At 46.8% G+C, this 24418-nt stretch overlaps 4 protein-coding genes across 7 annotated transcripts in view; 1 reads left to right on the top strand and 3 right to left on the bottom strand.

Moving 5' to 3' along the window:
* TESK2 (testis associated actin remodelling kinase 2) overlaps nt 1-1195 on the bottom strand; it is a 134731-nt gene extending 133536 nt beyond the window's left edge. Inside the window, exon 1 of one of the 2 annotated variants that reach the window (XM_059042855.2) lies at nt 840-1195. The gene's annotated coding sequence lies outside the window, so the exon portion shown is untranslated. The remainder of the gene's footprint in view (nt 1-839) is intronic. The other variant, XM_067008936.1, reaches the window with a different exon arrangement.
* Nucleotides 1196-4039: 2844 nt separating this feature from the next.
* Nucleotides 4040-7727, bottom strand: CCDC163 (CCDC163 homolog). Its single transcript, XM_067025905.1, has 7 exons — nt 7715-7727; nt 6968-7119; nt 6276-6357; nt 5931-6117; nt 5750-5817; nt 5402-5469; nt 4040-4688 (listed from the first exon to the last, which is right to left on the bottom strand). Exons 1-7 carry the CDS (start codon nt 7725-7727, stop codon nt 4662-4664), a joined length of 597 nt encoding a protein of 198 aa, XP_066882006.1. The 3' UTR covers nt 4040-4661.
* On the top strand, nt 7708-12108 carry MMACHC (metabolism of cobalamin associated C). Of its 3 annotated transcripts, XM_067008910.1 has the most exons (5): nt 7726-7839; nt 8388-8553; nt 9630-9824; nt 10553-10705; nt 11308-12108. In XM_067008910.1, the coding sequence occupies exons 3-5, from the start codon at nt 9720-9722 to the stop codon at nt 11719-11721; spliced, it is 672 nt and encodes a 223-aa protein (XP_066865011.1). In that variant the 5' UTR covers nt 7726-7839; nt 8388-8553; nt 9630-9719; the 3' UTR covers nt 11722-12108. The 3 variants fall into 3 exon arrangements, with proteins under 3 accessions (XP_058899203.1, XP_066865011.1, XP_058899213.1); XM_059043220.2 differs by lacking the exon at nt 8388-8553 and having other exon boundaries at nt 7708-7839; XM_059043230.2 differs by lacking the exon at nt 8388-8553 and having other exon boundaries at nt 7788-8116.
* Nucleotides 12109-12841: 733 nt separating this feature from the next.
* On the bottom strand, nt 12842-24153 carry PRDX1 (peroxiredoxin 1). Its single transcript, XM_059043411.2, has 6 exons — nt 23971-24153; nt 21480-21594; nt 19014-19167; nt 18365-18487; nt 17904-18034; nt 12842-13200 (listed from the first exon to the last, which is right to left on the bottom strand). The coding sequence occupies exons 2-6, from the start codon at nt 21583-21585 to the stop codon at nt 13115-13117; spliced, it is 600 nt and encodes a 199-aa protein (XP_058899394.1). The 5' UTR covers nt 21586-21594; nt 23971-24153; the 3' UTR covers nt 12842-13114.
* Between the last annotated feature and the right edge of the window lie 265 nt (nt 24154-24418).

Here is a 24418-nt window from a genome sequence, read left to right as displayed (position 1 = left end):
ATTAGCACACTACTTTCCTGCCTACCTAGGCTTTCTGCCTCCACGCTCTTCACTTTGAATTCTTCCTCCATATTTTCAACAGAGATAATCAACCATACCAAACTCCTGCTTAAAAACTTCAATGGCTCCCCATACCTACAGAATAAAGTCCAAATTATTTAGCAAAGTTTTTTTCAGAGAGATACATTGAAAGGTTTTTAAATTCGACAAACCCGGTTTCACTTCTAGCTAAACCTGAATACTGGCTTAGTCCAGAGTGTTCAAAGTTAAGGGTAAAAGGCACAGGAGGGAAAAGGAAAGATGCGGAGAGGAGGGATGACAGGGGAGGAGTGAAAAAAAGGAGTCAGTAGTGTCTGAGGGGAGGGAAGTATCTTTCGAGGGTAGAAGTGGGTGTTTTCGAGGGTGTTACGTTTGAAAAAAGTGAGGGAGTCCAGATCTCTGAGAGAGCTGACAGGGTGGAGCTGGAGGTCTCAGAAACGGGAGTTCTCCGAGGAAATGAAGAAGCCCTGCGTCTCTGAAGTGGGGAAAGTGCCTGAAGGAGTCGGGGACCAGGTCCCAGATATGAAGGAACTTCTACGGGTTCCGGGCCTCTAAGGTGGGGAGGGAGAAGGCGCGGGGCGGTGGGGAGGAGCCGTCCCGGGACACTGAGGGAAGTGAAAAGAGTAGGGGAAGGGGTCGAGGAGTGTCCCCAGCCGCTGAGAGGAGGCTCCGGGAAGCGAAGGAGTCTTGCCAGTGCTAAAAGACTGGAGCACCAATGCTCCGAAGCCCAGGCGGGTGGCAGCCGCGCACGCGGGCCGGGGTGCCCCAGGTTAGTGCCCCACGCGCTCTCTTGGCGTTACCTGAGGCGGGACTGAGCAGCCAGAGGGGTGCCTGCGCGGGCGGGAGGGGTAGGCGAAGGCAAAGAGGGAGCATAGTAGCCCTCACAGCTCGGAGGCGGCAGCGGCTCTTAGCCTGCAGAGGCGGTAGGGCTCCCTCGCGCAGAAGCCAGCGACTCGGCTGGGCCAGTGGCGGCGGAGGACGAGGAGGCTACTGCCATGACCCCGCAGTCGGGGCCGCTCCCCTCGCCTGTTCGGCGAGGCCAGGAGAATGATGCGGCCGGCGAGCCAAAGAGCGCAGCTGTAAGCGCCCTGGGCTGCCCAGCCGCGAGCAACTGAAACTCCTGCCCAGGCGGGCAGGGAAGCTAGGGGCGGGGTTTCAACGGTCACGCCCCTCTTCTCAAGCCCTCCCTCAGAGCAGCCAATCAATCGCTAATCCTGGAAAAACGAGCTAATGGAATTGCCCAGTTAGCACTAGGAATGCCACGTGGTATGCGGGTGGACACAATGGGCGTTCAGAAAAGCCAATCATCAGCCCAAAGCGCCAACTCTGGAGGACGAAGGGAACCAATAGGAAGGAAGTAGAAGTAAAAACAGAAGAGGCAGTGTGCGGGAAAGGCGGAACCAAGGGCGGAACCAAGGAGGAGGGAATACACCTGGGGAAAACCCGAGCCCAGGAGACTCTCAGAGGGCGGGACAGTAAACACAAAATGGGCCAATCAAAATGCCAAACAGGGCTCCCCTGGTGGCGCAGTGGCTGAGACTCCGCCTGCCGATGCAGGGAACACGGGTTCGTGCCCCGATACGGGAGGATCCCACATGCCGCGGAGTGGCTGGGCCCGTGAGCCATGGCCACTGAGCCTGCGCTCCGCAACTGGAGAGGCCACAACAGTGAGAGGCCCGCATACCGAGGAAAAAAAAAAAACACACACAAAACAAACAAACAAAAATGCCAAACATATAAGCGCTCGGTAATTGATAAAGGCAACAGAAAATGGATTCTACTGGCGCGGCTTCTGGCTTGGTGAAGATATAGCTGAATAAGGACTTGAGTAGGCAAAAGCCGTACGAACGCAGAGTCGGACAGGATCTCAGTATAGTGTGGGGAGAAAACTGAAATAAACAATTAGCGACTTGACATAGTAAGAGCAGTGGGTATAAATGCTGAGTGAGCAATACCTCTAAACTAAGAGATTCGATGTGGTTAACACTTGAGCTGGCTTGAAAACAGGGTAGGAAATAAGAATGCTATTCAGCTGTTCAACAGGCACGTATTTCCTCATGCTTTCCATACGTCTGGACCTCATGCCATCGAGGCATGAGCCTTGATGATCTCATGCCTGAGCAGATTGAAGCTTCCAGGGCAAGAACAGGCAAACAGTGGAGTATGGCCTTCCTGTACCCACACTCCCTGGGGTTAGAGACCTCCTTTCTGCCATCTTTAGACTTGCCTCCTGTTGGAAGGGTCTTGACAGATGAGTAGGATTTGAACAGCTGGAGTATAGGTGGTGTGCATTTTTGGTGGCAATAAAGTTTAAGAAAGATGTGTGGTAAGAGAGAGAATGGAGAGAGAAGAGGTTAAATGTGGGTTCAGCTTAAATGCCAAACTTGTCCTTTATTTTTTATGCTGTGAGAATTATCAGAGGTTCTTTAGCAGGAGAGTAGCCTTTACAGGACACTGTTTTAGGAAGATTGATCGCTCACAGGATCTTCAAAGGGAGAAAAGAGGTCACCATCACCCAGTCCCCTTGGCCCAAAGCCTTTTCTGTATCATTCTCCTAGCAACAAATCATGTGCTGCCACCTGGTGACAGTTCAAATACCATTGTTCCACATTGCTATTTAATGTTTCTGTTGGAGCCCTGGCACCCTTACAAACCTGTCTTCCACAGACCTTGATGCAAAGTAGTTGATAAACAAGTAGAGCACTGGTAGCAAGTAGATTAGATAGTGCCATTATGCCAGATATATCACCTGCCCAGTAAAAGATGTAAAAGACAGGGGTTCCTTGTACCTGCTTCAGCAGGAAGATGAGCCTTGTTGGGAACTTTTGGGTTTTGTGTTTTTGAACAGGTTGTTTGACCCAGGTCTCATCTCTACCATTCCATTCTCATCAATCTCCCTAATGAGGGGGAAGAAAACATGAGGATTGCCTAGCTATTCAGGTGTCAAAGGCCCACCCTTCATGACCTGTATGCTGATTAGGCCAGGGCCTTGAATGTACCCCCAAATGGGAAGTAGTTCCTGCCTTACTCACCCCAGCCTTTTATTATGCTTTTACTTCAGATAACTGTCTCCTCTTCCCAGCTAGACTGAGCTAAGAGATGGGAGTCCACTGCACATCTTAGCTTAGGACAAATATATACCAGGACTGGTATGTATTATGCTCAATAAACATCCACTTGGTGGATAAATGACATTATTTTGGGGGCTGTATTTAGCACTGGAAGAGACCTAATGAGACCTCAGTGAGATGCTGCTACTTCTAGGGAAATCCTGGACTGCACTGTCTAGAATACAAAGCCCAGGTAAGGAAAAAGTAAAGCTTCCCTTAGTCTACCCAGGAAGGTATACTTCCAGAGAGCAACCAAGTGGTGGAAGGATCAGAACCAATAGCCACAAAGCATTTTAAAAAATATAATAGGAAATATCAGAGTGTATAACTCTTAGTAAGAATAGTATTGAATCATAAAATTTGTTTCAGTTAATAAATACATACATTTATATTTACTATGCTACAATGTAAACTGTATTTCTTACTGGAGGTCACAGTCAAAAAGCCCTGAACTCCATTGGACTAGAGGTAGAGACTGAAAGAAGAGAGACTAAGGAGGAGACTGCTACAGAAATGCAGCCTGGACTGCTGAGGATGAAGAAATATGGAGGGGCTAGAGTGAGCCTCAAGAGGCAGAAGCTGAAAAAAAAGGAGAGGAAGCCTTCTATTTGCCAGGTCAAAGGCCCACCAGAGTGTCTTGCCCTCCTCTGCATCCCCATAGCAGTACTTCCCCAGAGCATTGTCCTACCTCATTCTACCCACCAGAATGGGAGCTCTTCCTTCCAACGTCCACTGAGCACACGGCGTGCACTCAGAAGATACAGTTATAAATGTCTATGAAATTGGATTTCAGAGAGAGAGGTGACAGGAAGCAGTCAAGTCACAGGAAGAAGAAAAGGTACAGCTGAGTCTATCCCATGTGGGTGCTGATTCACAGAAAACAGATCAGGGAGAATTAAACCATTTTATTGCTTGTGGGTAAGGCTGGACAGGCAGTGACAAACCTCAGAAGGGAGGGCAAACACCAACTAGATCAAGAGGGGAGGGGAAGGGGACCCAGAAACAGGACCTTGGAGGGGAAGGTGAGCAAAGAAGATATCATCCTACTGCTCTTACAAGTCCTTACAGTCACTCAGGAGCATCCTGGGGCCCTTAAAGTATAGGGCTCTGGGCCTGGAGCTGAAAGCTGCTGGGCTCCAGGTTAGAAAGGGTATGCCTCTGGAGATCTAAGAGGAAAGAAAGGGAAGAGAGAACAAATCATCAGCAAGCACTGTGATACATACAGACCTAGGCTGTGTGCCCTGATGGGGAGGGATATAAAGGCCTGACTTGGGATAAGGAGCAACAGAGGTTGATGGATTCACAAAGAAAGAGGCAGAGACTCCATTCTACCCAATGTCAAACAATTAGGCAGCTGGCATCCAGGCACCATTCAGATTCAGCTTCCCCCAGATCCATGCCTTACCCCCACCTAGCTACCTTAAAAGTTCCCAACTACTGTTACTGTCTGGAAGACTGACTTCAGAGCTAGATGAAGAAAGAGACATGGCGAAGGTGGCAGCCAGGGGCAGCTCAGACTGGAGGACGTGAACGGAAGTCCTGCAAAGGGGAAAGAATCAGAGACAGAGATGGTGATGGTGGGTCAAGAGGGCCCTCCCAGCACAGAACTGTCCTCCTTCCTGAGGCTAGGACTCCAGTCCCCTCCTCCTTTATCCTCCAAATATATAGAAATACCTCAGTGACTCTGTGTCAAGTAAAGAATGCCCAGTACTGCCCGTATGGGCTGCAACCCCTACCATACCACCCCTACCAGCCCATTTCAAATCTAAGATAGCTGAACTTTGGTCCCTAGTGCCTGGTCTCTGTGAGACAAATCCCTTCCACTACTGCAAGCACCCATACTCCCTGACCTAAGGAGGTCGTGCTCCCACCAGGCATCCTGGACCTCTGTCCTGGCAGCCTCCAGGGTGTGACTTTTGCCCTCCTGGCCACTTTCCAGCTGATCCAACATCTGCCAGACCATGGGCCCAGGTAGGACCAAACCTCTCCCTCTCCAGAAGCAACTCCCCCTCCCCACAATTAGCCTCTTCAGCACACTTGGAACCCTCATGTGGACAAAGAGTTTCTCATGGCCTGGAGCAAAGGGCTTGGGAAGAAGAGCTTTGGAGACAGATGGAGTCAGCACAGGGAAGAGAAGGAAAGAGATAGGGATAGGAGAGGGTATACTGGCCCGCCTGCAAAACAGGATAGACAGAGAAAGGAAGGGGCCTCCAAAGGGAGATGTGAACAGATAGGTCCGAACCTGGTCCTACCTTCCAGCTGTGGGCCTGAGCTTGCTGCCCCTCAGTCATCTGTTTCAGCAGCAGCTCCTGGTGCTGGCCTGCGGATGAAAGAAAATGTAAGGGGGATGTTCTCCAACTTCCTTCCTTCCCCTCCTCTGACACTGAAAACTAGGACAGAAACATTCTGGTCCAGCTGTTGAAAAGTTTCCAAGCTGACTGGGGAGACTAGACTCACACCATGAGAGGTAAGACAAAATATTTGGCCAGATTTCTAGGAAGCTCAAGCAGTCGGAGCTATGGTCATTTATTAGGAAAGCAAGAAGGCTTTCCAGAAAAGGGAACAGGTGACTTCATACCCACCCCCAATCTTTTACTCACTCAGCTGGTCCTTCAGCAACTTCAATTCCTCCTGAAGAATCACTGACTCCTCCCACAGCAGTTGTGGCCTGCAGGGATGACAGCAATGTCATTCTAAAGCCAATTAACAAGCCCAGAGGAGGCTACCAGAGTACCAGGAGTTCAGAGGCCTGAAGAAGGAGAGGTTTTGCCCATCACTTACTCATTCTGCAGCTCTTGGTGAAGGCCACTGGTAGCACTGCACTTTTGTGGTCCTGTTTGTATTTGGGCTCGGGCCCGTTCCTGTACCTGGCTTCGAAGGCCCTGCAGTTCCCTTCTCAGCCCCTCCAGGCGTTGCTCCAGGAGAAGGACCCTTTGCTCTGGGCCCCCCTGCAGCAACCTTAGTGATGCTGTGGGACAAGTTGGGGATCAGCCCCTCTAAGAACTTCACACGAGCCTAGAGACTCCACTTGCAAATCAAGACACAAGCACACACACAACAGGAGTGCAACAAAATGTGTTCACACATATGAGGCTGTGTATATGAAGAAAAGAACTGATCAGATACCTTCTAGGGCAGAGATCTGGTACTTCTGCTGCTCTCGCTCTTCCAGCAGGCCCTTCACAGCCTGCCTTAGTGCCTCAGTCACCTACCCAGACAGAAAAACCACATGAGCTATTGTGTAAGGGGCTCCCCCAACCCCTGGTATCCTCGTCTCACGCAAACCCCAAACATACTCACCTAGGATTCCATGCCTCACCTGAGCCTGGGATCGAAGCTGGGATCGAAGAATAGTAACTTCATCCCAGAGAGAAGATGCACTACGGGGCTCAGCCCAACTTAGTCTCTCTGGGACAATGGGAGTCTCTAGAGCCCAAGGTTGTTGAGCTTGGACTCCTGACTGGGGAGGCAAGTAATGAGGGGAAATCCAGGTCCCAGTCAGGTCTCCTGCTGAGGGAATAAGGAAGGGACAAGTGCAAAGCCTATTGGGGGGAGGGGACGAAATGTTTGTTTAGGAAAAGAAAAAGCTGGAATTTGGAAGGAATAGTGGATGGCATAGGCACTGGAAAAAGGCAGATTCTGGAAAGAGAAAAGGCTGAGGGATAGGTAGAAAAAGGGACAATACCCGCGGTGGAGACTCCAAGGGGATACAGCCTTTGCTACAAAAAAACAAATGCACAGGCCAATGAGTTCTGTCTTGCAGTCCCTTAACCCACATCTCATAAACCAGAGGGCGGGGGACTCAGGCGCCCCCCTACCTTAATCCTGGCCACATTTCCGTCAGTAGCATTGAGAAGCGCGTCGAGCTGCTCAGACCAGCTCAGCCTCCTACTCATAGCCTGTAGCAGGTCTCTGGCTCCCTGGCATCTTGTGCCCTTGCTCTCCCAATTGTGGACACCCAAGGCACAGCCTAGGAAAGACCACAACGTCAGATCTAAAGAGGTGAGTGGGGGATGCAATACTAAAGGTAACGATGCAGTATCAGACCAAAACTGTGCCTCTGGGACTAGTAAGGGGAGCAACTTCCTTGGGGAACTGGAAGAAAAGCGGGATGCCCTGATAGGCAGATATCAGGTGGGAGTTGAAAGGTACCGAATCTTGGTCGAGACCTCTCCAGACGCACGACACTTGCGCCATCACACCGGACCTGTGCCAGCGACTACTACCGCCACCCGGTTCAAACCTTACGGTAGGCCGGGAAAGCCAGACTTCGCACTGGCCTCCGCGGCGCCACTTGGGAAACTGAGTTCACCTCTACTGGAGACAGCTGGCGATGCAGGCTACCGAACTACGTTTCCCTGGAAGCAACACGCGCAGTCACACCCCCACCGTGAAGCTTGCCGGGAAACCGAGTCTTTCTGCTTCTGTAGTGGCTGTCTCTAAGGACCGAATGAACTACGTGTCCCAGGGTGCATCGCGCAGAGCCAACGAAGTCCCGCTGCCGATCCCAGTATTTCTTGGGAAATGGAGTCCGAGCTGCCTCAAAGCTTAACGTCCCGAGTTACCTTGAGACTCCATTCCCCAGCAGGCTCAGCGTGTAGCGTGAGCTATGGAGCCGCAAGTCGCAGAGCTGAAGCAGAAGGTTGAGGACACGTTGTGCCCTTTTGGCTTCGAGGTTTACCCCTTCCAGGTTGGTTTATGCCTACTGTGGTGCTAGGGCGAAGTGGTTGGTTTCGGTGCCACCGGCGTGAGGCCCGGTGGTCCTCTGAACTTTCCCGAGCTCTTCTGGCCCCGTGTTCGTTTGATGTATCGCGACAGGGTCTCAACGGGCGTTTGGGCAAAACGGGTAGAGGACTGTTGCAGGTCTGTCCTTTTACCCTCATACAATGCCGGATTGATGAATAGGAGACACCATATGATCCAGTAACCCTGGGGCTTTGTCACCTACGTAATTTACAGGAAGAAAGGTACTGTGGGGCCAGAGTCATTTTGGAAGCTTCCCGAAGGAGTTGGGAGGAGGGCAAGGTCTGGAATGTTTGCATGGCTAGAATTTAGGTCATCTGATTAGCGAAGGGCATTCATGGTGTTGAACAAGCAAACAATTGGCTGGGTTGTTCCATCTACTAATAAAAGGTTACATTCATGATGTTGCCAATCACCAGTGCTGGGCTGGGTATAGAAACTATACACTTGCCTGACACAGAAGTCTGGCATCACCACCTACCCTTGTTCACATAGGTCCATTTCCCCATATCCAGTGCCCCCTGCACTGAGCCCTGGGCTTGGAAACAAAGCTAAATCAACTCAGCTTGAGCCTTTTGCCTGATGTTTAAGAGGCAGCCCACTTCCAACCCGTCCACTGCGTGGCACACAGCAGTGCTGGGAGACGATTATAGAGGAAGAGGTAGGTTGGATCTAGCCTCAGAGAGGCTTCCCTGGAAAAAATGGAGTTGAACTATATATGAAAAGATAGATTGGAAGGTTATGTACATCCCAAATATCAGGAAGAGCTTGAGTAAAGGTGTTGAGGTAGTAGTGGTGGATGGCAGGTATGAGGGAGAGTGGGGATGCCTAGCTGGTGCAATCAGGTAGGCCTGGATAGGGGGAGCTATGGTATTGAACAGTGCCGTATACAGCCCTGCCAATCATCCTAAGCTCCTCCTTCTCTCACCTCCCTAGCTCCACATACAATCAGCCACTGAGACCTTTAGCAATCTGTCTCCTAACTATCCCAGATCCATTCCCTTCCATTCAACCCATCTATGTTCTTGGTCCAGGCCACTACTTCTCATGTGAATTTCTGCAGTAACCTCCTTGCTGTCACTTTGCCTCCATTCCATCCTCCACACTGCAGCCAGACTGATCTAAAACTGATGTCAGTTTACTCCTTAAATCGTCAATGGCTAGCCCCTCATTGTCACCAAGTTAGCCCCATATTCCTCAAATTGGTGGTATTCAAGGCCAGTCACAGTCTTACTCCTACTGATCTCTCCAGCCTTCTTTCCCTCTGCTCCCCTCTACAGATGCTTCACTTCTGTCAAACTAGACAATTTGCTGTTCTCCAACTATGCCTTGCACTTTTTACCTCTTTGTTTATGCTGGGACCTATTTAAAACACACACCAGATTCTCCCTCTCCACTTCAGCCTGTAAGTTTCCTTCCTAGCCTTCAAGACTCAGCTTCCAAGAAGCCTTTTCTAATTTCAGAGGGCCTTTACTGGCCCTGTTATTGCACTAATCACAATATAATCAATTTTTTTTTGTTCTTAGTTGTTTATGAATTCTTTGCCTCTCTATTGAAACTCCCTGTCAGATTCAGATGCGTCCCCATAAACACACATCATACATCAGTAGAATTTCATTGACTGAATAAGATGGAGGCTGGGCAAGATGCATGAAGCCTTGAATGCGAAGCTAAGGTATGGGCCTGGCTAAGGCCTAAGTTAGCCCTCTTGTGTGGCCTGAATTTTCTCTGTTCCAGGTGGCATGGTACAATGCACTCCTGCCTCCAGCCTTCCACCTGCCCCTGCCAGGACCTACCCTGGCCTTCCTGGTACTCAGCACACCTGCCATGTTTGACCGGGCCCTCAAGCCCTTCCTGCAGAGCTGCCACCTCCAACCACTGACTGACCCTGTGGACCAGTGTGTGGCTTACCACCTGGACCGTGTTAGAGAGGTGAGCAAGGCTGGCTGTAGCCTTTCCCAGCTTCAAAACCTGCATCTGCTTCCAGCTCCTCAAAGCTTAGTGCAGGATCTAGACCTGCCTAGGGCTAGGAGCCACTTCCCGGGCAGAAGGGTATCCTAAAGCCAGCCTTGACAATGTGATCTCTCCCCATTCTGCCTTCTCACCCCAGGTTTGGCCACCTCCTCTAGCAGCCTCCAGGTCTGAAACCAGTCTCACTCACCCTTCACTGATGGACAACTATGTGATCAGATTTTCCTTGGCCTCCAAGTGAAATGGGAATAAGCCCAACATTCCCCACGCATCTCTCACCTTTCTTTGCCCTAGACCTGGAAGCTTTATGCTGTCTTTGGGGTCTTTTGAGGACAGAATACTCCCCCACTACACACTTTACATGTATACATACACAGGTACACATACACTGGGTCTCCCCAAAGCTGGGCCATGTCTTCCTCCACACTGGGCCTCTGGAGGGCAGAGCCAAGTCACCCCTCGTAAAGGTTTCTGAACAAGACTTCGTGTATTTCCCTTCAAACATGGGCCCTCCTAGACACTGTTGTTTTCTTCACGCTGGAGCCCCCAGCCCCACTCCAAGTTTAAGGTCATGTTTCCCCTTTAAACATGACTTCTGAGGACAGGGCCGTGTTAGCACAACTTAAGGCTGTTGGACGTGGTCATGATTCCTCTTGTGCGAAAAGCTTCCATCTTGTTCTCCATCACAGAGCCTCCCAGAGATGCAAATAGAAATCATCGCTGACTACGAGGTACACCCGAACCGGCGCCCCAAGATTCTGGCCCAGACAGCAGCCCATGTGGCAGGAGCAGCTTATTACTACCAACGACAAGATGTGGAGTCTGACCCCTGGGGAACCCAGGTCAGAGGGCAAATATGAATGAATAGGGGCCGAGAAAGACCCAGGAGTTCCTAGTGGCCTAGTGTTTAGGATTCTGGGGTTTCACTGCCGTGACCCGGGTTCATTACCTGGTTGGGGAACTGAGAATCCCGCAAACCACGAGGCACAGCCAAAAGTAGTAAAAGAAAGATTTCAGGTGTCATTCTTCCACCTCCCCTGGGTAAAGGAATTGATGGGTACAATCCAGGACAAAGGTGCACCATGGTCAGGGGTCTGGTTCCTAAGGACACATCACGTCAGAGAACTAGTCTGTTCTTAGTCTTTATGACAGTCTGTTCTTAGTCTTTGTGACAGAATGGAGGGGGCAGAGCTGTGATTAGAGTGGTGAGACTGGGAAGCTGAAATTCAGCTCAAGGAACCTTTCCTTGTGGTCGGTGACTTCATGAAATAAGTTGTCCAGGAGAGGGAATAGAGGAGTCCAGTCAAAGACTGACAGAGGCTCACATGTAGACTCAGAATGAGAAATGAGAATGAATAAGTGAACAAACCTAGCTTGCATTGCTGGTAGCTGGATTTGGTGCCAAGACGACCTCCATGACTTTTTTATTTTACCCACTCCCCAGCACATATCAGGTGTGTGCATACATCCCAGATTTGGGGGCTGGTTTGCCATCCGAGGGGTGGTGCTGTTGCGAGGAATAGAGGTGCCGGATCTGCCACCCACAAAGCCCCTCGACTGTGTACCTGCAAGAGCTGACCGGATCACCCTGCTTGAACGCTTCAACTTCCATTGGCGTGACTGGACTTACCGGGATGCTGTGCCACCTCAGGAGCGCTACTCAGAAGAGCAGAAGGCCTACTTTTCCACTCCGCCTGCCCAACGCTTGGCCTTATTGGGCTTGGCCCAGACCTCAGAGGAGCCTAGCTCTACATCCCAAGAGCTTCACTTTATCACATTCATACCCAGGAAGCCTCAGAATCCCAGCAGAGGCTGGCTCAGCCCCAGGGTCTCACCACCTGTATCCCCTGGCCCTTGATACCCTCCCCTCCCCTGTGGGATCCTCATTTATGACAGTGGCACCTGCTGGAACTTATTTGGCTAGACAAAGGTTTTATTGGGTACAAGATGATCATTTATGATAAAGAATTATAATAGAGATCTTAAATGAAGATAACAAGGCTTAAAGAAGTTTGGTCAAAAGACCAAAGCAGATCCAGACTTGCCACCTGCCTTAGAATATGGGATTATTACTTGTTACCATTTCTCTGCAGTGCTTCAAGATGCTGCTACTTGTTACAGGGCTTAAGAAGCAACTATCCCCTAAGTAACGGTACCTGCCTCAGAGGGTTATTATGGAGACTGAATAAATACGAAATAGTGCCTGGCATATAATAAGCTATTATTAAAGGCCCCAGGAATCCTATACTGCTGCTCATAGTTCTTGCTTTTCTGAATACTGGAGGGGTGGGTAGGCTGGGGTAGCTGTGTCTGGAAGGTGTCTAGGACACCACATGATATACAGAAGGATTCTCAGTCCTGAATCTGCCCTAGCCTCAAGGCCTCAAGAGCCCAGGAGGAATCCACCTTTGCCCTACTGACAACCCTCCCTCAGGACAATGATATGAGGATAAGAACTACCCTTAAATCAAGGATAGAAACCGAGGGAAGCCAAGAGGTGCTCAGCACTGTGCTTTTGACATAGAAAGCCTACCCTATGAACACCAGCACTGTGTTTGTCTCCCCCTCCCCCTTTTAGTTCCAAAGGTACTGAAGCCTCTAACGCTCATCTTTTTACAGAACCAGTACCAGGCATTTATCAGAAGAGGCCAAGTTTCAGGTTTTCATATAGCCCTCCCAGTAGTGTAAAAGTAAATGTCAGTAATCTCATTGGGCTCTTTAACCTGAAACCCAGCCTATAGCATAAATTGCAGTGCCTTGGCCAGTACTGTAGTAGGCCTTGCTCTTCTCCAGATATGGTGAAATGAAACACCTTGCTTCGAGGTCCATTCTCTATCTACTTGCATTTCCCCTCAATATAATTTCCTGATTCTGAGGTACTCTCACACCTCCTTTTCCCCTTAAGAGGGAAAGCAAAAAGTAAATTCCTCTTACACTCAAAAGCTAATGTCCCCCCCTAAAATGAAGAATCAACAAGGTCTCAGCTCAAGTTTAATAAAACTACAAAAGACCAAAAGTGATACCCTACTACTATACACATCAGTTTGCCTGCCCCATAATACAGCTCAAGCCATTCCCTCCAGAGGAAGAAAGGCTGGCCTCCCCAACCCCTGCAGGAAAAGGCCTGTCCTGTCTGTCCCACACATCTGGGCTGAGTGTTAAGGTCTTGTGTTTTAAGCATGACAATAGTACAAAAGAGGTTTTGTTCTCATGGCCACCTGCTGCAGCCTGGCCCTAAAATGGCCCAGTGCTCACTTCTGCTTAGAGAAATATTCTTTGCTCTTCTGGACATCAGGCTTGATGGTATCACTGCCAGGCTTCCAGCCAGCTGGGCATACTGCAAGAGAAAGGGTACTAATTAATAACCTGATCAGTGGTGAGCTCCACCCTCCCAAGGACAACTGGATGCCTCAAAACCAAATCTGAGCCCGAAAGAGCTTCAACATTCAGGCACCAGAAGCCTACCCTGCAGTCTGAGATCATTCAGCCTTTTAGTATAAAACTAAATTAAATATGTAATTTAATCCTCACCACAGCCCTAATTACGATACCTAATTTGTTCAGAGAGTAACTGAAATTTAAAGAAATTGAGAAACAGCTTCAACTTCATGCTTTGTTCTAAAAATAATCTGTCTAAAGCATGTACGGCAAAATATTACGATTTTAACAGTAAGTAGTAAGTAAATGGGTATTCATTCATATGTTCTCTGTGATTTTATGTATGCTTCAAAAATGCACCTTTTGAAAAATAAGCTTAAATGCTCTTCAACAGATGGTGCTGGAACAGCTAGATTTCCACATGTAAAACAATGAAATTGGACATTATTCATACCATACACAAAAAATTTACTCGAAAATGGATCAACAGCCTATGTATGAAGTAAAACCATAAACTCTGAAGAAAAGACAGGGTGGTCAAACTTCATGACCTTGGATTTGGAAATGTATTCTTAGATAGGATACTGAAAACGCAAACAACAGTAAAAAACATAAACTGGACTTGATCAACATTAAGGACTTTTGTAGATTAAAGGACATTATCAGGCAAGTGAAGACAACCCACAGAATAGGAAAAATTATTTATAAATCATATCTGATAAGGGATTAATAGCCAAAATTGAAATCCAGAACTCCCACAGCTCAACAGACAACCCAATTCAAAAATGGGCAAAGGACTTGAAAAGAGACATATCTCCAAAGATATACAAATGGTTAAATAAACATATGAAAATATGCCATCACTAGTCAAAACTACAATGAGATACCACTTCACATCCCCTAGGATGGCTATAGTTTAAAAAAAAAAAAAAAGGAAAGTAAATGTTGGGAAGGATGTAAAGAACCCTTGGTATTGCTGGTGGGAATGTAAAATGGTGCACGTGCTGTGGAAAAGTTTGGCAGTTCCTCAAGAATCTAAACAGAATTACTGTGTGACCCAGCAATTCTACTCCTATATATAGCCCCAAAGTAACTGGAAACAAGGATTCAGACACCAGTTCACCAATATTTTAGCAATATTACTCACAATAGCCAAAAGATGGAAACAACCTGTTAACGGATGGATAGACATAACATGGTTTTGTGTGTGGGGGGGGAATATTATTCAGCCTTTAAAAAATAATGTTCTGATACATACTACAGCCTGGATAAACCTGGAAAACATTATGCTAGGTGAAAGAAACCAAACACAAATGGATAAATACTGTATGATTTCACTCACATGAAATACCTATAATAGGCAAATTCACAGACACAGAAAGTAGAAGTTACCAAAGGCTGGAGGGAAAGGGAAATGTAAGTTATTGCTTCATGGTTACTACTGCCTGTTTGGGATGATGAAAAAGAGAAACAGTGCTGATAGATGTACAACACTGTGAATGTAATTAATGCCACTGAATTATGCACTTAAAAAGGTCAATTATATAAAACCCCAATAAAAATTGATTTAAAAAAACCTTAAGTGACTTGCCCCCATACCCAAGAAAAATAAGCTAAAAAATGACAAAGCCAGGACTGTGTAAACCCTAACACTAAGCTGCTTCTTCCCTCTAGCAGCCCTTCAGAGATCTGAAAGCAGCAGTTTGCCTTCTCAGTGTTCCTTAACTCTACCAAACAAGAATGCCTGAAATAAGGGGCAGGACCTCCACAGAAAGTCCTGCTTGATTCACTATGTAACTGCCTGCTATACCTTGGTAAGCAAAAGGTCCAAGTTTGAATCTTTCACACACTTTATGCAGAAAAGCATAACCTTTCAACTTTTCCAACGATTCTGAGTTAGCAATGCTCCTTGGGCAAACCTGAGGAAAGTGAGGCAAAGGAACCAATCTCTGATATTCCACTCTATTTTGCTGTTTAGTCTTCTCGGAAGCATGTAGTCAGCAAAGTCCAGTAATGAAGCAGCAAAAATCTCACTTGCTCAGGTGAGAGAGGGGAAGCCCCTTTCAGTCCAAGGATGTCACAGCCTCAGATGTCAGACACTGCAAACAGCAGTCTGGGAACAAGGTATGGATGGAACAAGCACTAAATGGCAAACCCAGCTGCTTTACAAAAATCTCCATTTGATTGTTACACAGTCATTAGCTTTAGTGGCACACCAAAGGATTAGAACACAGGTCCTAAGCATAAACAAGCTTCCAAGAATAAAAAGCAACATAAAAGCAAAGAACAGACCCAGAGCCACCCCGTAGTTTGCCAGCAGGGAAACCAAAGATTCTTCTGTCCAGGAATACAAATGATACAAAGACAGGAGGAATAATGAACCAGAAAGAAGAACCTTGACAATTTAGTCTCCTTGGCACTAAAGCCTCTTGGCACTTAAGACTGTACCAATAATTAATGACAGGACAGAAAGATCCACACTTGGATGTTTCACTCATACGCAACAGTGCTGGTTTTTCAGAATCAATATGTACCCCAGAAGAACTGGCTGAGTCCCACATTTACCAGCTTTCAAGTACAGCTGAAGTACCACAACTCTCGCCAACACAGAAGGCCCTAAACAATGACTTTTTCAGCATTTTAAATTACCTAAGAAAAGGAGGGCTTTGAATTTGGATCCCAGTTCCACCATTAACTATGAATATATGCTGTGTTTAAATATTGGTTTATTTGTCCTTAAAAATAGGAACATAGGATTTTTTTCAGTAAAAAATTTCTCTTGTATTTGTCAGTTCCACCCTTCTCTCTGCTAAAATGTAATGTAGTTCACTTAAAGACCCCTCCCCGCAAAAAAAGTGTAAAATTCAAGATCAAAAAAGAGGAACATAGGATATACAAACATAAGGTCATGTTGTACACCTGAAAATAATATGATGTTATATGTCAATTATATCTCAATTTTAAAAATAGGAATGCAGGGTTATTTGTCAAATAAACAATACATGACAGCACCTCATATAGACTGCTTGGTTGGTATTTACATGCTCTCAAGCGGGAACTATCATATTATAAGCCATAAAAGGCTGCACACAGAAAGCTGTGCCTGTTCTAATGGGATGGGAAGCTGCAGAGAACAATAGAGTGTGAAACAGCAAGCTTCACAGTCATGAGCTCTTGGGTTCAAGAGTCCATGCAAGGTCCTAGCAAAGTCCAGTAAAGGGCTGACTTGGCCACTCCACAGCGCCTTCCCTCTTTGTACTGAACTTCATTCTCCACCAGGGGGCAGTCTCAGCTCTATAAATTTTTATATTGAGCATATATATATATATATATATATATATATATATATATATAGTTTAATCCAGAGTAAAGCCCACACACATGCTTCTGCAAATGGTGCCTTCTGATTCCCATTGCCTATTAGCCTTCCACTCTAGTCAAGCTAGTACTTTTGGGTCCCCCAAACAAACACCACTAATCCAGGTTCTTAACTTCCACCTCCTTTAACTCACAAGATCAGAGCTGAAATGAACCTTAGAGAGCTAGCCAGAACGACTTACTTTCTAGAGAAAGAAAATGAGATGTAATAAGACAAGAAATTTGTCCAAGTCCACCTGTGCACTTGATCACAACCATCTTACCCTCAATCATATTAAGCTGGGGTGGGGGTGGGGTTCAAGATCCCCTCCCCCTACATACCCAGCACCTGCAGCAGACAGGAGGAGCTGAGTTCTTAAAACTCAACTTGACAGTTGGGATAAGGTTATCTCATTCCAAGCAACAACTACACTGGGCAGAGGTGGGGAGCTATCAAAAGCTACAGACTTATAAACTCAAAGGCTGGGAGCAAGTAGTTCAGGACTTTATCAAAACACTGCAATGAGAGAATATATAAGGAGAGAAGGGCTAGAGCAGTAAGAAAGACCTGAACTCTAGCAAATGCTAGATAAAAAACGTAAATTGAATCTACGTGGTCATGTTCAGACTCACGAAAACATCGTCTTTCATCCTGAAACTTCTAATGAAGAACCTTGGTATTTCATCTCAAACCCTTCAGCCCTAACCCCTCCTCCTTCCTTAAACAAATTTTTATATTGAGCATATATATAGTTTGATATTTGTTGATTGTAAGTCTTACAAATACAACCACACTGCACCAACAGAATGGGTTTTTAAAAGATAAAAATGTATTAACTGTTCCTACCTACTGTCTTTGGATAAGTTATCTTAGTCCTCTTTTCATTTCCATTTTCCAAAACTGGTTGGACATTACCCCAATGAAACAAATATGGTCTACAGGGATTAAGCTCTGCCCCCAGTAAACACTTGTCAAGAGTGGCATGGGTTCATGCCTAGGTGTGATTCCCAGCCTTTTGTTTTACCCTTAACACACCTATGGGATCCTCCTATACTCGTTTAGTAAGTTGAATCTGCAGCAGTGAGCGATACTAAATGATCAGGGCAGAAGCTGGGAATACAGTTGGAACAAGAAGCCTTTATATTCTCCTCCCCAGGCTTTTCCATTGCCCCACCCCCACAACCCACTATAATCCAGAGATGGCAACTTCTTGAAGAGACATAATCACCCTTTTCTTATCTGTTAGACTTTGTTCCTACCACCTTTCCCACTCCACAGTCCTGTCACCAGGCAGACTGACTTACCTTCTCCATGTTTGTCAGTAAACTGGAAGGCCTGAACTAGTCTCAGTGTCTCATCCACAGAACGGCCAACAGGAAGGTCATTTATGGTGATCTGTCGAAGGATACCTTTATCATCAATAATAAAAAGGCCCCTGGAAGAAAGTATTAAAGGTTTGAGAGAGACAGTACAGTTTTAGAAATTGCTTTCTTAGAATAGAGAAGAAATGGCAATAGGCTGGTCTCCCACACTTGCACTGGCCTTCCCCTTAGGCCCTGCATAGAAGAATGAAATGAAACCATCATGCCATATACCTTAAACTTACACAGTGATGTCCGTCAATTATTTCTCAATACAACAGGAAAAAAAAAAATGAAATGAGAAAAAAAGACTCCACAGATCAGGGCTCTACCTTTCAAATAAAAGGTCCTCAGCCAATCAGATAATTCTCCTGATGACTGTCAGCCCCCCAGCAGGTATATACCTGAATGAGATGCCTTCATCGGCCTTTAAGACCCCATAGTCCTCAGCAATGGTGTGCTTGGGGTCTGATATCAAGGGAATGTTCATGGGTCCCAGTCCTCCTTGTTTCTTGGGTGTGTTGACCCTACAGCAAAAAGCACACAATCACATTCATTCAAACTCTTGTGTAGCAAAAGCATTAACTATTCCTTCTCCTGTCCAACATTCCTAACCTAACTCCCCAAAAAACTTCAAACTTTTTCCAGCAGTAAAATAACCGGCTGAGGACAGTTAAGGTCACTAGGGTACACTCAGCTGTAATCCAAGTTGCTTTTCCTCTGCTGCCAGGTAGTAACAACAACAAGGGAAGTCAGAGCATTTGTACTCACCCGCTTCTATGAGGAGTCAGAAATCAATACTTGAGAAAGTCTATTGCCAAAGCCTCCCAGTCCCAGTTGTTGCTTAATTTAAAAGTCCATATGCCTGGACTTCCCTGGTGGTACAGTGGTTAAGACTCTGTGCTTCCACTGCAGGGGGCACAGGTTCCACCCCTGGTCGGGGAATTAAGATCCCACATGCCACACAGTGCGGCCAAAAATAATAATAATAATAGTAATAATTTTTAAAAAGGAAAACAAAAAACTCCATGCCAAATGGACCAAGAGATTTACCATGCCAGGTGACAGAAGTGAGAATCCACAGAAGCACCAATCACTTGGCAGTTGAGTTTCTTAAATTCTTCTGCCCTATCACTGAAAGCAATGATCTCCGTGGGGCACACAAAGGTGAAGTCAAGAGGGTAAAAGAAGAACACAACATATTTTCCTGCGGGGGGGAAAAAAGCCCAAGTTAGCCTTTGCAACAGACTTCCTGGGACTTCCCTGGTGGTGCAGTGGTTAAGAATCCACCTGCCAATGCAGGGGACACGGGTTTGAGCCCTGGTCTGGGAAGATCCCACAAGCTGCAGAGCAACTAAGCCCATGTGCCACAACTACTCAAGCCTGCATGCCTAGAGCCCACGCTCAGCAACAAGAGAAGCCCCCACTCGCAGCAACTAGAGAAAGACCACGTGCAACAATGAAAACCCAACGTAGCCATAAATAAGTAAATAAATGTATTTAAAAAAAAAAAAAGAAACAGACTTCCGTGCTTTATAGAGAATGTAAACCTGAAGACATTCTCCTATGGAAAAAAGAAGCCTTTTTAAGTTGATGGCAGACACATTTGTTAAAATGACAAGATGCTCAACAGAGAAGACTCCTTGCAGCTACTGTCAGAACCCCTTCCACAAGAAAAAGTTCTTCCAGTTTCCATGCTTTATTTTCCTGCCTCCATGTTAGCTGCCAACTACAGATAAACACTGTTCCACCTAATTTTGATCTGATCTTTGGGTAGTTAAAATCAGCACAAACACCAAGTTCTCCAGCGAAGAAAAAAAGCAAAGATGCAATTATCTACTGGACAGTCTAATGCCAATGCTTATATAATCAGTGCCCAGAAAGAGCTGAATTGCTGCATTCTCTGCTGCAAGGCAATAAGACCAAGAGAAAGTCAGAACCTCTGCAATTCTTCCACAACGAACCACAGTAATATGATGGGTAAGATTTATTTATTTATTTATTTATTTATTTAGGCTGCATTGGGTCTTCCTTGCGGCTACCTTGCGGCACGAGGGATCTTCCTTGCAGTGTGCACGGGCTTCGCTCTAGTTGTAGTGTGCAGGCTCTGTAGTTGTGGCGCACGGGCTTAGGTTGCCCCGCAGTATGCCCGCGGCATGTGGGATCTTAGTTCCCCGACTGGGGATTGGATTGAACCCACGTCCCCTGCACTGGAAGGGGGACTCTTATTAACCACTGGACCACCAGGGAGTCTCTGATGGCTAAGGTTTAAGTGATCACCTGAATAACCACAGACATGTTTCAAACAAACCTGATAGGACAAGCAAAGAAAAAAGTTAAAAGGCAAAAGTTCCAAAAATTCTGCTGGTAGGTAACAGAATTTCTAGTTGCAATTTTATGAAACTCATTCTGATTACCAATTGAAGTATTCTAGATCTTCAACCTGAGGGCAGCTTCTCACCATACCTAATGGGCTGAGCTATTTGGAACAATTCCAAATATTCACTTATTTCCAGATAGCAACGATATTTGAAAAGTCAAAACAAGCAGGTCCTTTTGACATTCACTTTGAAAGCCAAAATCACTATAAACACACTCACCTAAACAACCCTTCCTCAGGGGCTTTGCCTAACACTCTACACAGCCTGTCAAGCCCTGGAGGGCACACAATAGCTCTTCCTAAACCTCATGCCTTTGCCCTTGGGCCAGGGTCACCTCCCTATGGTGCTACTTACCCTGTTTGCCAGGAGGAACTTCTCTCCATAGGGCCCCACTTATCTGCTCTCATTCCAACCAATATGTGTAATTTGTTAAGAAACCTAGTCACAGGTTCTACCCAAAAGCTGACTCTAGGGACCAACTGCTACACCACCAAGAAAGGAATACTTGACACCTGAGTTTCAGGTTTGCACTCTAAGGAATTTGTATTTTCAATTGTCCCAGAAGACCCTGCTGCTCCATGACTGCAAAGTAAAAAGAGCCTCATTAGAACTTGCTAGGTGTCTACTTGAAACTATTTAACAGAAAGGAGAGTTATTCTAATTGCGACATCAATTTTTCTCTGGGGGCAAAATAGTCAAGGGAATGTGCCTAAGCCCTCTGCCTAATACAGCAATCATGACACACATATTTCTTAAACTGAACTGAATATACAGTCTCACAGCTCCAAAGACTTTAGCTCTGAGACTTTAAATTGTTGAAGGCCTTTTATAACACGATAATGAGAATATCTCCAGTAATATAATTGAGGAGCAATACTGGGAAAATAATAAAGATATACGTCCAGACATAATGAAGCATGTGCTTTCTCCAGAAGCAGTTTGGACTTAGGATATCTACCCTATGTTCACTGATGATAATCACCACTTCAATTCAACAGGAAGACAAAGCCTCTTACCCTAAAGACACAGGAGATATAAAAATCATTTTACAATCAAATATGACAAGAGATACAGAAAATGAACAAGCCATCCCTAGATTGTAACATAATTCCATATTAATGAACCTAACTACTCTTACCTTTGTAGTCAGATAGGCTGATATCTTTGAACTGACCATCTGGCATTACAGCAGTTGCTTTGAACTGGGGGGCATGGTGCCCAATTTTGGCATTTCCTGAAGACATTGCAATCAGCTGGAAAAGATAAAAGATCCCAGGAAGTCAATTAGAAACAAGCCTTACTTTTCTAGATAACCAGCAACTTTCAGCTACTTGGAGACTTAGGTGCAGAAAGTGTCCAGTGATGCTGCATACACAATAACTTTTTTTTTTTTTTTTTTGCGGTACGGGGGCCTCTCACTCCTCTCACTGTTGTGACCTCTCCCATTGCGGAGCACAGGCTCTGGACACGCAGGCTCAGCGGCTATGGCTTACGAACCCAGCCGCTCCGCAGCTTGTGGGATCTTCCCGGACCAGGGCACGAACCTGTGTCCCCTGCATCGGCAGGCAGAATCTCAACCACTGCGCCACCAGGGAAGCCCTACAATAACTTTTATTTATTTGGCTGTGCCGGGTCTTCGTTGCAGAGTGCGCAATCTTTAGTTGCGGCACACAGGATCCAGTTCCCTGACCAGGGATCAAACCTGGGCCCCCTGCATTGGGAGTGCGGAGTGTTAACCATTGGACCACCAGGGAAGTCCCTACATTAACTTTTATAATAGTAAGCATGAACCAACTTTCCAATATTTCAAACAAAAATATTACACATCTCTGAATCTCAGCTCTGTTTCCATTCTTTTTTTGTATTGTGCATTTGAAGTTTATTTTTGTTTTTAATTTTTTACCTTTTATTGGAGCACATTTGATTTACAATGTTATGTTTTCATTTTAAAATGGAAATTTCTTTATCAATTGGAGTAAACTCTTACTGTTCCTGAACCATCATTCGTACAATTACATTTTCTTCTGTACTTTCATTACACATTACACAAGCAGAGAAAGAGGTGGAAACTCTCAAACCTGGACCCAAATGCACAATGCCATTAACACTGAGCACCTGCCTCCCAGAAGCTGCCATGCTGCCCTTTCCCTGGACTGCAACTCCACCTGCCTTCAGAATGTGGTAAGCACACTTTGACCTTTCTCCACGTAGATTTACCCAAGACAGCACACACCCTAAAGCCAATCCAACTTTTTCAAGACGCCAAGACCAAGATTTATGGCTTTGGGTCTACTTCAAAATTCTAGGTGTTGTGTTTAAGGCCCAGAAGTCCTTTCAAAAGTGGGTTTCTTACCTCGGGGCCAAGATCCTGGGGCAGTAATAAGTAGAACAAGAGTCAATTTATTGCCAAAGAGTAATGTTACACTGGATTCACCCAGGTCAAGACCAAGATAAGAAGTTAAGATTTAACACAGTAAGCCATCAGTTTGAAAGCACCAAGAAACCAACTTTTCAAGTCCCAAAGTTCTTGGTTCATAATACCACAACCAAAAGAAACGTAAGCATCGAGTGCCACAAGCTTTTTACCACTTAACAACTTTAATAGCAAACCAAAGAACCAACCAGCAAGGCACAAAGCAACTTGGCAACCAAACACAGGATGTGACCCTAACATAAATGGCTTTCTTGTACAAACCTGATTTTCCAGGGAGCCCCCCACGACCACTAAAGCACAACCAATGGTGGGGGGTAGGAAGCTGCTGGACTTCCAGTCGGTGTGTCCCCTTCAGGAAATCTCCCCTTGAACTTCCCTGGAGGAAGCCACTCCCCAAAAACTCACTTCAGGTACCCTCCCTACCACTCCCATCATCACCCCCACCCTAACACTTAAGAAGGCACCAACAGGGCTTCCCTGGTGGCGCAGTGGTTGAGAGTCCGGCTGCCGATGCAGGGGACGCGGGTTCGTGCCCCGGTCCGGGAAGATCCCACAAGCCGCGGAGCGGCTGGGTTCGTAAGCCATGGCCGCTGAGCCTGCGCGTCCAGAGCCTGGGCTCCGCAACGGCTCCGCAACGGGAGGGGCCACTACAGTGAGAGGCCCACGTACCGCAAAAAAAATGTTTTAATAAAAAAAAAGAAAGCACCAGCAGAAGAGTGCGCACTCTTCACCGAGGGCATTTAGGATCACCACAAACCCCATTCTGCAGATAGAAAACTAAAGACGGAGAACGGAATCTTAGTATCTGAAGCTCCACTGCTAGTCACAGGTCAGGACAGAGAAAACAGCCTTTCCCCCTAATACACGACGGACGGACGAGTATCCTCTGTTTCTAATCAGTTTGCAGATCCACTCTAGAAGGTTCTCATCACCACCAAGTCACGCCAAGCCAATCAGCGCCCTCTGCTTTGGTTGCCGGGGGAAGGGCATACTCAAGCCGCCGTTAGTCTCGGGTTTCAACCACGTCCCCGCACCCACAAGGGGGTCCAACGTGAGGGCCACCTCGCCTGGCCACCTTCTCCGTCAGAGAACCCCAGCTGAGCTGGGCAGGCCCCGAGGAGGAGGAAGAAGAAAAGGCGACGAGCGGGACGTGGGGCGCTGCGGTCCGCAGAAGTAGCGCTACCCACATACTCACCACTCCTCACAGGGTACAAAGGACAATCAGGAAGCACACACGCAAAGCGTGCGCGGGGCGCTAGCCTTTATACCCTGTAAGGCTCTCGCGAGAGTCAGGGCGGGCCAGGGATGCGGACGGGAGAGAGGGAAGGCGGGGGATCTGGCCCGAGCACCGCCCCGACCCAAAGCGCCCCGCCAGAATGACTCAGCGCTTTCCCTCACTGGGGGCGGCCTCGCGGACTACCAATCTCCCCCCCGCGCCGCCGAGGTTTGGGGCGTTCTTTTGATCACTTCCAAACCCGAACGCCTCCGCCTTGCCCTTAAGGCCTGAACCAGAGTAAGGGTTCTAGCTGCTCCCCACGGAAGACCACGTCTAACCAAGCCCTGAGAACTCTCTCTTCAAATATTTCTCAGATATTAACCCCCTACACCGATTTCCGCAGCCTCTGCTCTAGTGCTGATCCTCA

This window comes from Kogia breviceps, chromosome 1 (assembly GCF_026419965.1).
Source record: "Kogia breviceps isolate mKogBre1 chromosome 1, mKogBre1 haplotype 1, whole genome shotgun sequence".
NCBI lineage: Eukaryota > Metazoa > Chordata > Mammalia > Artiodactyla > Physeteridae > Kogia > Kogia breviceps.
This window is presented reverse-complemented; position numbering and strand designations above follow the sequence as displayed.